The sequence below is a fragment of the Mobula hypostoma genome, chromosome 18 (genome assembly GCF_963921235.1).
Source record: "Mobula hypostoma chromosome 18, sMobHyp1.1, whole genome shotgun sequence".
Classification (NCBI taxonomy): domain Eukaryota; kingdom Metazoa; phylum Chordata; class Chondrichthyes; order Myliobatiformes; family Myliobatidae; genus Mobula; species Mobula hypostoma.
In genome coordinates, this window is record NC_086114.1 from 28094557 (window position 1) to 28106321 (window position 11765).

At 40.5% G+C, this 11765-nt stretch overlaps 1 protein-coding gene across 6 annotated transcripts in view; it reads left to right on the forward strand.

Annotated features, from left to right (window-relative positions):
- The window catches only part of sec24c (SEC24 homolog C, COPII coat complex component), a 103483-nt gene extending 92123 nt beyond the window's left edge, over positions 1-11360 (forward strand). For all 6 annotated transcript variants that reach the window (XM_063070647.1, XM_063070642.1, XM_063070648.1 and 3 more), the window contains 5 exons: positions 681-799; positions 5784-5963; positions 7689-7880; positions 8640-8729; positions 10057-11360. In XM_063070647.1, the coding sequence (XP_062926717.1) occupies positions 681-799; positions 5784-5963; positions 7689-7880; positions 8640-8729; positions 10057-10197 (722 nt within the window). In that variant the 3' untranslated portion in view covers positions 10198-11360. The remainder of the gene's footprint in view (positions 1-680; positions 800-5783; positions 5964-7688; positions 7881-8639; positions 8730-10056) is intronic.
- The last annotated feature ends 405 nt before the right edge of the window (positions 11361-11765 follow it).

An 11765-nucleotide genomic window follows, 5' to 3' on the forward strand; every position in this document is an offset into this window, starting at 1 on the left:
ACCACCTTGACCAATGTCCTCTGTCTTCTATGGGCAAGCCAGTTCTGAATCCAAACAGCCAATTCACTATGGATCCCATGCATCTTAATCTTCTGGATGAACCTCCTGTGAGGGACCTTGTCAAGCACCTTAGTAAAATCCATGTAGGCAATATCCACAGCACAGCCTTCATCAGTCACCCCAAAAGCTTAAACGTGCATGCCCAAGGCCCTGTGAACTGTCACACTATACAACGTTAATCTTCATTTTCTTTCCTGTGGAAGTAGATGACTTTATATTTCTGTTATCTTAAACAACTCCCCTTGAAACCTTTACAACTAATGGAGAGATAGAATTGAAAAGAAAGGTGATTAAGTAATGTTAAAAATAGATTGCTCTTTTCTGATTCCCTCTCATCTTGTTCTTATCTCAAATCTTCATAAAATCTTAAAATATAAACTAGGTAATTTCCCCCCATGTTTTCTCAACCTATTAACAACTAGTGGCCCCATTGAATTGTGTTGATATGATCATTCATGTCCCTTTGTGGAAGCTTTTGTTTTCTAATTCTTAACAGTTAAAAAATTACTTTCAGATATTCTAATGTACAGTATATTACTTTGAAACCTTCTAGTCCATACCTGAAATGCTATCATGTTGTATAATGCAGTTGGTCTAACACTTCAATGTCATGTTTGTAGCTTATCGTGGTGTTCTGAGCAACCCCACAAAGACCGTACGAGAGTCCTTAATTAATCAGTCTGCTCAGATTCTGGCCTGCTACCGCAAGAATTGTGCAAGTCCATCATCGGCTGGACAGGTAAAACGTGGTCTCTTTTGCATATCTATATAGTAATTTGCTTTCACCCACACCAAGCCAGACCTGTATTTAATGCCCTTTCCAGTAGATAAATTTGAATTGCAAATAACCATATCTGGTTTTTATGGCAGATCGGTAGCTCCATGATTATTGGTGCCTTTCATTCCCAATTCAAATAACAATTTAAATATCCAATAGTGGAGTTTTATCCAGGACTTTGGTTTACTAGTCATGTAACAAAAACATGCGCAATTTGCATCCCACATTTAGAGGGGGATGTCAAATTACATGTTGGTGCAGCAAATTTGAACGCAGCTTTGTCACTTTGAAAGATGCCTGCATCGTAGAGCTTGAAGAACTTGCAAGGTTAGTAGCATTCAGTAACTTTTGCAAACTGAGGAGCAAGCCCCTGTAAAGCAGCCCTGGGTTCCTGCTCCTGATAGATGTGTTATCTGCTAACAGATTAGGATCAATCCTGGACTAAGTAGTACCTGTTGCATGCTCGGGGAACATTCTGCAGTTGCCCCTGATCTAGGCCGACACTTACGTGCTGGGTGGCACCTAATTAATAAGTTTGTTTATTTCGGCTTTTTTCTTAAAGATGTGCTGGGTGCGTTCAGACTACCGCTGCACCACTGCATTCTTCGCGGCAATGTATTAGTCCGCGGCCCGCAGGTTGGGGACCACTGTTCAAGAACACTGAAACCAATTACATCACCTACCAATTTACCTGCATTAGATTTTGATTATTAATATGAGCAGTTTGTTATCAATTGACAATGAAGTTATTTTTAGCAATGCTTGAGATTCATCTATTAATATCTCAAATACATAAGTACATTTCAAATGTGTTGCCAATAGGTGGTTTAATTACAGCAAAACTGCACCTTTGTGAATAATGCTCATTCGTTTTCAATGTACACTGTTATAATGCACAGTTAAGTTCAGAAATGTAGGGAAGGATAATACTAAATATTAAACTTGGGTATCGGGTTATTTCTTTAAAATATGCAATGCATTGTCTTTTGAAACAAACAAGAGAAAATCTGCAGATGTTGGAAATCCGAGCAACACACACAAAATGCTGGAGGAACTCAGCAGGCCAGGTAGCATCTAGGAAAAGAATACAGTCGACGATTCGAGCCAAAACTCTTCGGCTGGACACAATTGTCGTTTCGGGCCAAAATTCTTTGGCAGGACTTTGATTTTCTGTTTTTCAAGCTTCAGCTGAGAAAAAAAATGTGAAATTGCAGTTTACTTAATCGATCTTCTCAGTTTTACCTTTTTTTTGGCTGAAGAATTGCTCTTAGAACATAGAAATCTACAGCGCATTACAGGCCCTTTGATCCACAGTGTTATGCTGACCATGTAACCTACTCTAGAAACTGCCAAGAATTTCCCTACTGCATTTCTCTCTATTTTTCTAAGCTCCATGTACCCATCTAGGAGTCTCTAAAAGACACCATTGTATACACCTCTATCACCATCAGTGGCAGTGCATTCCACGCACCCACCACTCTCTGTACTCTTAATTCTTTTGGCTCCTGAGTTTCATTCCATGCGACAGTTCCATTAGACATTTGATCTAGGTCACACAGCACCTTATGCTGGGATCTGGAGCAACAAACAAATTGCTTAAGAACTGAACAGATTGGGCATTATCTGTGGAAGTGGATTGGGGCGAGAATGGAGTCCTGATGCAGGATTTTGAGCTGGAATGTTAATTCTCCCTCCCCTTCACACCCCAGACTTTTTGTCCTGCTATACTGGTTAATGAAGTAGTTATCATTTCTAATTATCTTTGAGGAAAAGTTTACTATGCACGAATTGGCTACTAGATTTTCAATGTTATAAGTGCTTGTATTTCAAAAGAGCCTAATTGGTCATGCATGACTATTAGATTACCAGAGTGAACAGAGTTAACTGAAGTTTAAAAAGAAAACACAATATCTCCATATAGTTTTGAAGTTCAAAAGCTTCCCAGTTTCAGTGTTTAATGATCCAAATTTAAATGTTGAAGGGACTTTGAAAATACAGTATTTGCACCATAGTCATTTTAAATGTTTGTACTTTTGACAAGCAGTGGTTTAGTGATCTGTTCAGGTGCTTGGTTGACATCCGTTAACATTTATTCAGACAGCTTGTAAAATAACCTTGCGTATGGTGCAGTAAGTAACAAGGTGTACCTGTCACAATTGACACGTTTATTCTTGGGGATGCATGCAAGCAGAATGACTTTATCAGGAGGTTGAAATATGACTGACACTGCCACCTATGTGCACGAATGGAAATTTGTCAATGGACCCTCAAATTTGAACCAAAGCTTTTTAGTCACTTGTGCATTATTGGATTTGTTCAAATTAGCTTGTGCTGATCTTTTGAAGTTAAATTAATTGGGTGGGTCATCAGTGTGTATTCTTAGTTATGCCCACACCATAAGAATGGATGAAAGTTGCATTTCATTCTGCTTGGGGAGCAATATCCTAGGATCCATAGACCATTGCCATAATGGAATGGTGAAAGGGCATGAGCTCTAAGGGTGGATGATATATGCTGGATCATCACAGAGTGTCCCCAGTCCTTCGACGCTGAGATCTGAAACTGAAATACATTCAACACACATCAAAGTTGCTGGTGAACGCAGCAGGCCAGGCAGCATCTCTAGGAAGATGTACAGACGACGTTTTGGGCTGAGACTCTTCATCAGGACTAACTGAAAGAAGAGCTAGTAAGAGATTTGAAAGTGGGAGGGGGAGATCTGAAATGACAGGAGAAGACAGGAGGGGGAGGGGTGGAGCCAAGAGCTGGACAGGTGATTGGCAAAAGGGATATGAGAGGATCATGGGACAGGAGGCCCAGGGAGAAAGAAAAGGGGGAGGGGGGAAAACCCAGAGGATGGGCAAGGGGTATAGTCAGAGGGACAGAGGGAGAAAAAGGAGAGAGAGAGAATGTGTGTGTATAAATAAATAACGGATGGGGTACGAGGGGGAGGTGGGGCATTAGTGGAAGTTAGAGAAGTCAATATTCATGCCATCAGGTTGGAGGCTACCCAGACGGAATATAAGGTGTTGTTCCTCCAACCTGAGTGTGGCTTCATCTTTACAGTAGAGGAGGCCGTGGATAGACATGTCAGAATGGGAATGGGATGTGGAATTAAAATGTGTGGCCACTGGGAGATCCTGCTTTCTCTGGTGGACAGAGCGTAGGTGTTCAGCGAAACGATCTCCCAGTCTGTGTCGGGTGTCGCCAATATATAGAAGGCCACATCGGGAGCACCGGACGCAGTATATCACCCCAGCCGACTCTCAGGTGAAGTGTCGCCTCACCTGGAAGGACTGTCCGGGGCTCTGAATGGTGGTAAGGGAGGAAGTGTAAGGGCATGTGTAGCACTTGTTCTGCTTACAAGGATACTCTGTCCACCAGAGAAAGCAGGATCTCCCAGTGGCCACACATTTTAATTTCACATCCCATTCCCATTCTGATATGTCTATCCACAGCCTCCTCACTGTAAAGATGAAGCCACACTCAGGTTGGAGGAACAACACCTTATATTCCGTCTGGGTAGCCTCCACCCTGATGGCATGAACATTGACTTCTCTAACTTCTGCAAATGCCCCACCTCCCCCTCGTACCCCATCCATTATTTATTTATGTACACACATTCTTTCTCTCTCTCTCCTTTTTCTCCCTCTGTCCCTTTGACTATTCCCCTTGCCCATCCTCTGGGGGTTTTTTCCCCCTCCCCCTTTTCCTTCTCCCTGGGCCTCCTGACCCATGATCCTCTCATATCCCTTTTGCCAATCACCTGTCCAGCTCTTGGCTCCATCCCTCCCCCTCCTGTCTTCTCCTATCATTTTGGATCTCCCCCTCCCCCTCCCACTTTCAAATCTCTTACTAGCTCTTCCTTCAGTTAGTCCTGATGAAGGGTCTCAGCCCAAAACGTCGACTGTACCTCTTCCTAGAGATGCTGCCTGGCTTGCTGTGTTCACCAGCAACTTTGTTGTGTGTTGCTTGAATTTCCAGCATCTGCAGAATTCCTAGTGTTTGCATACTGAAATACATAGCAAGTTTTCTTCCTGAAGCTAAAATGGCTTGTGTCTTCTAGGTTTAAGCTACCATTAAGTGCAATGTGGCTGTGATAGGAATGGATTATTTCTGTACTTCAGTATTTGAGCCAGAGTAAGATTTTTGGGAATTGAATGATTTTCTTTGTTAAAAATAAAATGCTTAGCATGAGATTGAAAGTTTTTGTTATCTTGACATTGTGGAAAATTTCCCCTGAAACTCCAATTTTAGCATTGTAATAATGTTGCACAGATGTTTTTTGCCTCTACATTTGTCACTTGATCTCTTGTTTTGTTCCTGATAGTTTAATACAAGTAATTGATTCCCAAAAAGTTTATGAACTTGAACTGTTTTGTAACTGATTTCCCCCAACACACACACGTTCCAGCTTTCCTCTGTAAAGTACATTGTGGAAGCTTTACATGCACAGATGTGCTTAAAAAATCCTTGATTTGTTTTCTCATTAGTTGGAAGAAGGGAATGTGCTTTGTCTTTCCTGGAACTGACTGTGCAAGCCCCTGAAAAATGTCGGTGCAGCAGTATGCTTTCTAACTTGTCCTCTTAATACCAGCTTTATGGTGTTTTGCTGTATGTCGGAAACAGTAATTTTAAACATGTGAAGCCTTGTTTAGATAGCTTTCCCCCCCACATATAGTGCAAATGCATTGAGTTCTTAACTTCTCATATCTTTAGTTCATATTTTGGAAATCAGTGCTGCTGGCAAGTGATTGCTTATTCCTAATTGCTCCTTAACTTGACTCATTGGGCCATTTCAGAGTGTGTTTAAGTCGGCTTCATTGCTGTGGAACTCGAGCTACATACAGGCCAGATGTAATCTTGCCCTGCTTAACATCCGAATTACAATCTCATGAGTCCACACTCCTTTTCACTCTATCTATCTTCCTGCCCTTTCTCCTAGCTGATTCTACCAGAGTGCATGAAGCTACTGCCTGTTTACCTGAACTGTGTATTGAAAAGTGATGTTCTCCAGCCTGGAGCTGAAGTTTCTACTGATGATCGGGCCTACATCCGTCAGCTCATCGCAAGCATGGATGTGTCAGAAACCAATGTTTTCTTCTACCCTAGGCTTTTACCTGTGGTGAGTTATGATTTATGCAGTTACTTACTGGCCATTATGCTGCTGGCGTTCAGGGCAGCAGTGAAAGTCCTCCATCTGTGTGTAGAAGGATTCTTCATTGCTGTTTCCATAACGATTTTTGTTTGATCAATCAGGGTTATTAGCCCTGAGCTGAATCCCCGAACCTGGAGGACATGGGAGCACTTATTTTAAAGCCTAGCCTCTATCCTTTGACCTGTTTGGCATGGGTAACCCTAACAAGGGCTAAAACAAGGCCCTGACTCCAGCCAACATAGCTGTCCACATCATTGAGGCACACAAGTCTCCAAATCTTGTGACAAGGTTGTGGTCCTCTTTTGAATTCACACAGTTATTGTAGAATAAATTTGGAAGTTCAGCTGTGAGTGATTGTGACAAAGTGCTGAATTCTTAGCCTGCAGTGTTAGCTTCCAGTTTCCTATACCTTGTTCGGCTCTTTTAGATGTTTTAAAACCCTGAAAATTTGTGCTCTGAACATAAAATGAGAGATTTCAAATGCTCATCTATAGGATGGGCAAGACATGTAGATCTGCGCTAAACACAAGAAAATTAGAAATTAGGAGTATCTAACAAGCCCCTCAACCCTGCCCTGACATTCAGTATTATCATGGCTGATCTTCTGTGCCAGATACCCATAATCTTCACTTCCTCTCTTTCAGATAATTGTCTGTTTCCACTTGAAATGTATCCAATAATCTGGTCCCCACCACTTGGTGAGGGAGTTGGGTGTCCTTGCCAGGGCCCCTTATTTTATAGAGATGCCTTTTTGTTTGTAAATCTCACTTTGGTGAAAACATCTCAACATCTACTCTGATGAGTCCAATATGTTTAAATAAGGTCACCACTCATTTTCATAAATGACAAGGAATACAGACCCAAGTTGTCCAGCCTCTCTTGATATGAAAATCCTCTTCTATAAGAAATAACCTGAATGATCTTCGTACTTCCTCTAATGCAACTGTATTGTTTTTGAATAACATGTCCAACACTGCATAGTATCCCAAATATGTCCTCTCCAACATTTTGCACACATATAACAAAGCCTCCCTGTTTTCAGAAAAGGCTGACATGCCATTTGCCTTAATTACTTGAAAAAAAAAATTGCTTGCTACCTTTTTTTAATTCATGCCTTGGTACTCCTGAAGTTCCCTGATTCACCAGTTTTCTTCCTCTTGGCTAATCCAGATTTTGATTCTCTTTCTGGAAGTGCGTGAAAGGGCAACGTGGTAGCATAGTGGTTAGTGTAATTCTATTACAGTGCCAGCAACCTAGGTTTGGTTCTACTGCTGTTTGTGAGGAGTTTGTATGTTACTCCTGTGACCAAGTTTGCTCCAGCTGCTCTGGTTTCCTACCACATTCCAAAGACATAAGGGTTAGTAGGTTAATTGGTCACATGGGTGTAATTGAGCGGTGTGGCCTTGTGGGGCCGGAAGGACCTGTTACCATGCTGTATCTCTAAATAAATATATAAATCCACATTAACATGTTTTAAACTACATTTTCCAAGTTTTTATCCATTCAATCAGTATGTCCCATTGCTGAATCATAATGTCCGTATCACAACATCATTCGCTTTTGAGAGGGAACACTCTCAGAAGTGTCATCTAAATGGCTCCATGAATGTGTTTTTTGCCTTTTGGTAGAATTGTTGAAACATTGTTCAGTCTCTAGGCTTCAATTGTGACAAAACTATCTCTTTCTCATTAGCACAAAATGGATGTTGATAGTGATGAGTTTCCAGTGGCCATTCGTTGCTCAGAGGAACGATTATCGAAAGGTGGCATCTATCTGCTGGAGAATGGTTTGAACCTCTTCATATGGGTGGGAATGAACACACAACATGACCTCATCCAGAGCATCTTTAACGTGCAATCATTTGGCCAGATTGACTCTGGAATGGTAGGTTTCAGATGAACATGAATCCTCCAATTATATCTTGCTCTGTGAATTTTGATTAATACTAAATATCTTTTGTTGTGAATCAAGAGTAGCTATGCAGAACATTTATGCTATACATTCTATGATTTGGAAATGAGTAACAATTTGTTCTCCATTCTGATGAGTTGCTATCTGAAGGTTAGGAGCATTGTCTCAAATTTTATTTGTTTATTGTAGCTTTTCTTTTCAATCAAATGAGTTTTTGACTGTTACAGTAACAGCCCTTTTGGGGTATAACTTATAAATGCACATCTGAGTTTTCCAGATCAGCATAACTTAATTTGAACTTGCTAAAATTTGGGAAATTCCTTTTTTTGTAGTACAGCTGCTATATCAACCATAACTTTAGCATTGGTATGAATAACCTGTACTTTGCACCAACTCCCAACTGATCGTTGTCCTATCATATCAGGATTTTACTCTGGATTTAGTAATGACTGAAACTGCTTTACATTGTCACTGCATTTGCTGTGAGTCCATTTATCAACAGAATTGCAAAATCAAACTGGTTAACTCCAAATATACTACTGATGAAGTTATTTCCCAGACAAGTTTAAGTCTACTTAATTTAAAAAGTGCTTCTACTAAAGTAAATACTAAAGTGTGGTGATAAAGTTGATGAATGTCCTCATTGTGCATTCAATGCTAAGTTTTGTGGACCATATATTCTGTCTTCTGTGCAATGCCAGCCATCTGATTCAATATGTATTTTATTTTCAGGCCACTCTGCCACAATTAGATAACCCATATTCCAAAAAATTACGATCCATGGTTGATGCAATTCGTGCCCAGAGACCCAGGTTTATGAAGGTAAAGTTAAGTCCTGAACTACATAGGTGCTTAATTCATAATTTTGAGTACTACAATGGGATCTTATTTTTGGAATACCTAGTGTTCAGTGCTTTAGAAATCTTGGAGGGAGGGGTTGTCAAAATAGTAAATTGAAGATGGTGACTGGACCTATATTCACGAGTATCTAGACGAATTAAATGAATTTTCAGTGAACTCTGCAAAGTTCTGATGGGGTTTGGCAGAGGGCACTGCTGTTGGAAATTTTCAAACATGGGATTACCATCTCAAGGTAGGTAGTAAAAATATTAGGATTGAGAGAGAATTATTGGAGAGTGATTAACATATATGACAGTCTTTTATAAGATTGTGGTGGCTGAACCAGGGGCAGTGTTGAGGAAATCGATGCAAATGGCATCAAGGGACATGGGGAGAACCAGAACATGAAATTGAGATAGTATTCACTGTGATCTCATTAAACTGTCAAGTAGGCTCGAAGGGTCTCATTGTGCTCTGCTTTCCTGTTTTATTTTCTTGGTGTATGATATTCTTGGTAAATTTCATGGACATAAAACATTTGTGTTGGCAACAACATTTAAAACTTCTCTCAATGTATGCACTTCTCAGATAACCAACTGTTGTGACAGTGGAGGTAACCAGTTGTCAATGAATGGTTACCTTGGATCAGTGCACAAGACAAAACTCAGTGCCCTTTGCTATATAAAATGCGGGTCCATTTTTGTATTGTTAAAAAGATGTTAAAATTGTTCTTGTGGTTCTTTAAGAATCTGAATGCTGCTTACTGATCCTTGATCTTAATTATTTGTAAGATTATTGGCACAATCTGTTTGACACATTGCCACTGGGGCTTGTGTCCTTGAAGCCTGCAGAAATCGGGATTTCAGTTCCATACAGCTCTCAGAAACTGCGGTCCCTTCCTCTTTTTGCTGCCCCAGGAACAGGTGGTTAATTCTCAGGTAGCACAAGTGCTGTGAGAAATAAAGTCTGGCACTTGAGTGTAGGTTCAGGGAGGAGTCTGCATCACAGGATTAGGTGCTGACCTCTGGCGTTTCTCCTCTCCGGTAGAGGTCAGAGGCCTCTGCATTCAGTTTGATGAGGAAATGAGAATTCTCTATGCCCCACCCAACCCTGTGCATTAAACATGCCTGCTGAAAAAGAATTATTTCATTGACTATTTATGTGATCTAACTTAGTGCAAGTATGCTGGTGGGTTTTCCACAGAACAGTATTCAAACTGATTCCATTAGCTGTAAATACATCATAGCTTGACCTGTGCTTAAAGATTTGATAAAATACCTCATCAATACACTGATTCTTATTCTTACAGCTCTTGATAGTGAAGCAAGAAGACAAGATGGAGGTGCTCTTTAAGCATTTTCTCATGGAGGACAAGAGTGCAAACGGTGGAGCCTCATACGTGGACTTTCTGTGCCATATGCATAAGGAGATACGGCAGCTACTCAGCTAATCTGGGAGAGTAGAGCAGGGATTGAGATGGTTGGGTGGAGCTGTTTACTCTGGAGGTGTTTCCCGGCTTCTCCCCAGTGGGCCCAGTGCTTGCTGTCAGCAAGGCCCCTGATTGTCAGCAACTGCCATGGAAGCAACATGGATGTGTGACTAACCTGTTAATACTGAATGTAATGTAAGGAATTAATAGTACAGTATAATGTATATGATTTAGAATCTTATATGAGAGCTATCTTTTCAACACTTGTATTACTTTGTCGCTTGTGTATGAGGAGATGTGGAAGGGAATGCGCTGTGTGGATGGATGTATGGATGGTAAACTCCTAATACGCAGGATTTCAAGTCAATAAATTGAACAAAATCCAATTTGTGGCTTTGCTAACATGGTTTGACTTCTGGAAATTATTTTTATATACATCAATAGTAATCATTTCATGTTGTACCACAGCCTTTTTTTTTCTTGGTTGTTAATTAGGTCTTTAAATGTGAATAGATTTGTCAATGAAAATAATTTATCTATTCACTCGTGAATGCTTAACCTTTGATTAAATTCCATATTCTGTTTTGCTCCCTTGCAGATTCTTAGAAAATTTGACTTACAGAAAGGCCTTTGGGGTATGGGGGAGGGTGAGAGATTTTTAAAAACTGCATATCTTTCTGTATTTTTGTTTCTGATTTTAGAAACTAATCAGAGAAGGGAGCAGAGAGTAGGCATTCTCAGCTGCTGCTCTGTTCAAAGTCACTGATGATGGTCTCTAATGTGTTGTTTTGTAATTAGAATCCCAACCAATATCCAACCAAATACAAAAAAATGATTTAATTCTATTCTTTAACCACATCCTCATGTTTTGATTGTATGCATTGTGATTGCAAGACTTTGTGATAGGATTTGATGCCAATCTTTGACAGAGAAAGTACATTACTGCATTGTGTCCATTTCAAATCAGATGAACAGTAGTGATCCAGGATAAAAGGCACAATTCCTTTTCAAAGCCTTTTTCCTTGTATTTTCCCATTCCTATTTATTAGATCGGTTTACCATGCTGACTTTTGCAACCTGCTGTAAAATATATATATATATTAAAAACACAATGTGCTGTTGTAAACGGGACATTAATTTTTGATGCAATAAATATGTTTCTTTCCAAATGTCTCACTGGGTCTGCTCTTGGGTTTCTGTTGCAGTGTTAGCGTATTGATGCATTTGTACTGGAGGGATTCAGCTGTTGCTGATAGAGTTGCAGCACTGATGTCTTCACATCAGAGCCCTGGGCCCAATGACATAACGCTGTGCAGTACTGCACAGACGCAACAGGACCATTCCTGTGCAGGTCCAACAAAGAGCTTGAAAAAGCAGCAAGGTTTTCAATGGGAGTCATTGATTCAAGTACTGTGCAGACGCAACAGGTATGTTCCCTCACAGGTTCTCCAAGGACTTTCGACAGGAAACCCAGTCTCTGTAAAAGAGGTACCACCGAGCAGAGTGGTCATCGTGGAAGCAGTCGTCATAGAAGTAGTCTGAGGTAGAGTAGTAAGGCTTTGACTCAACAAGGCTTCAGTGAGAACAGG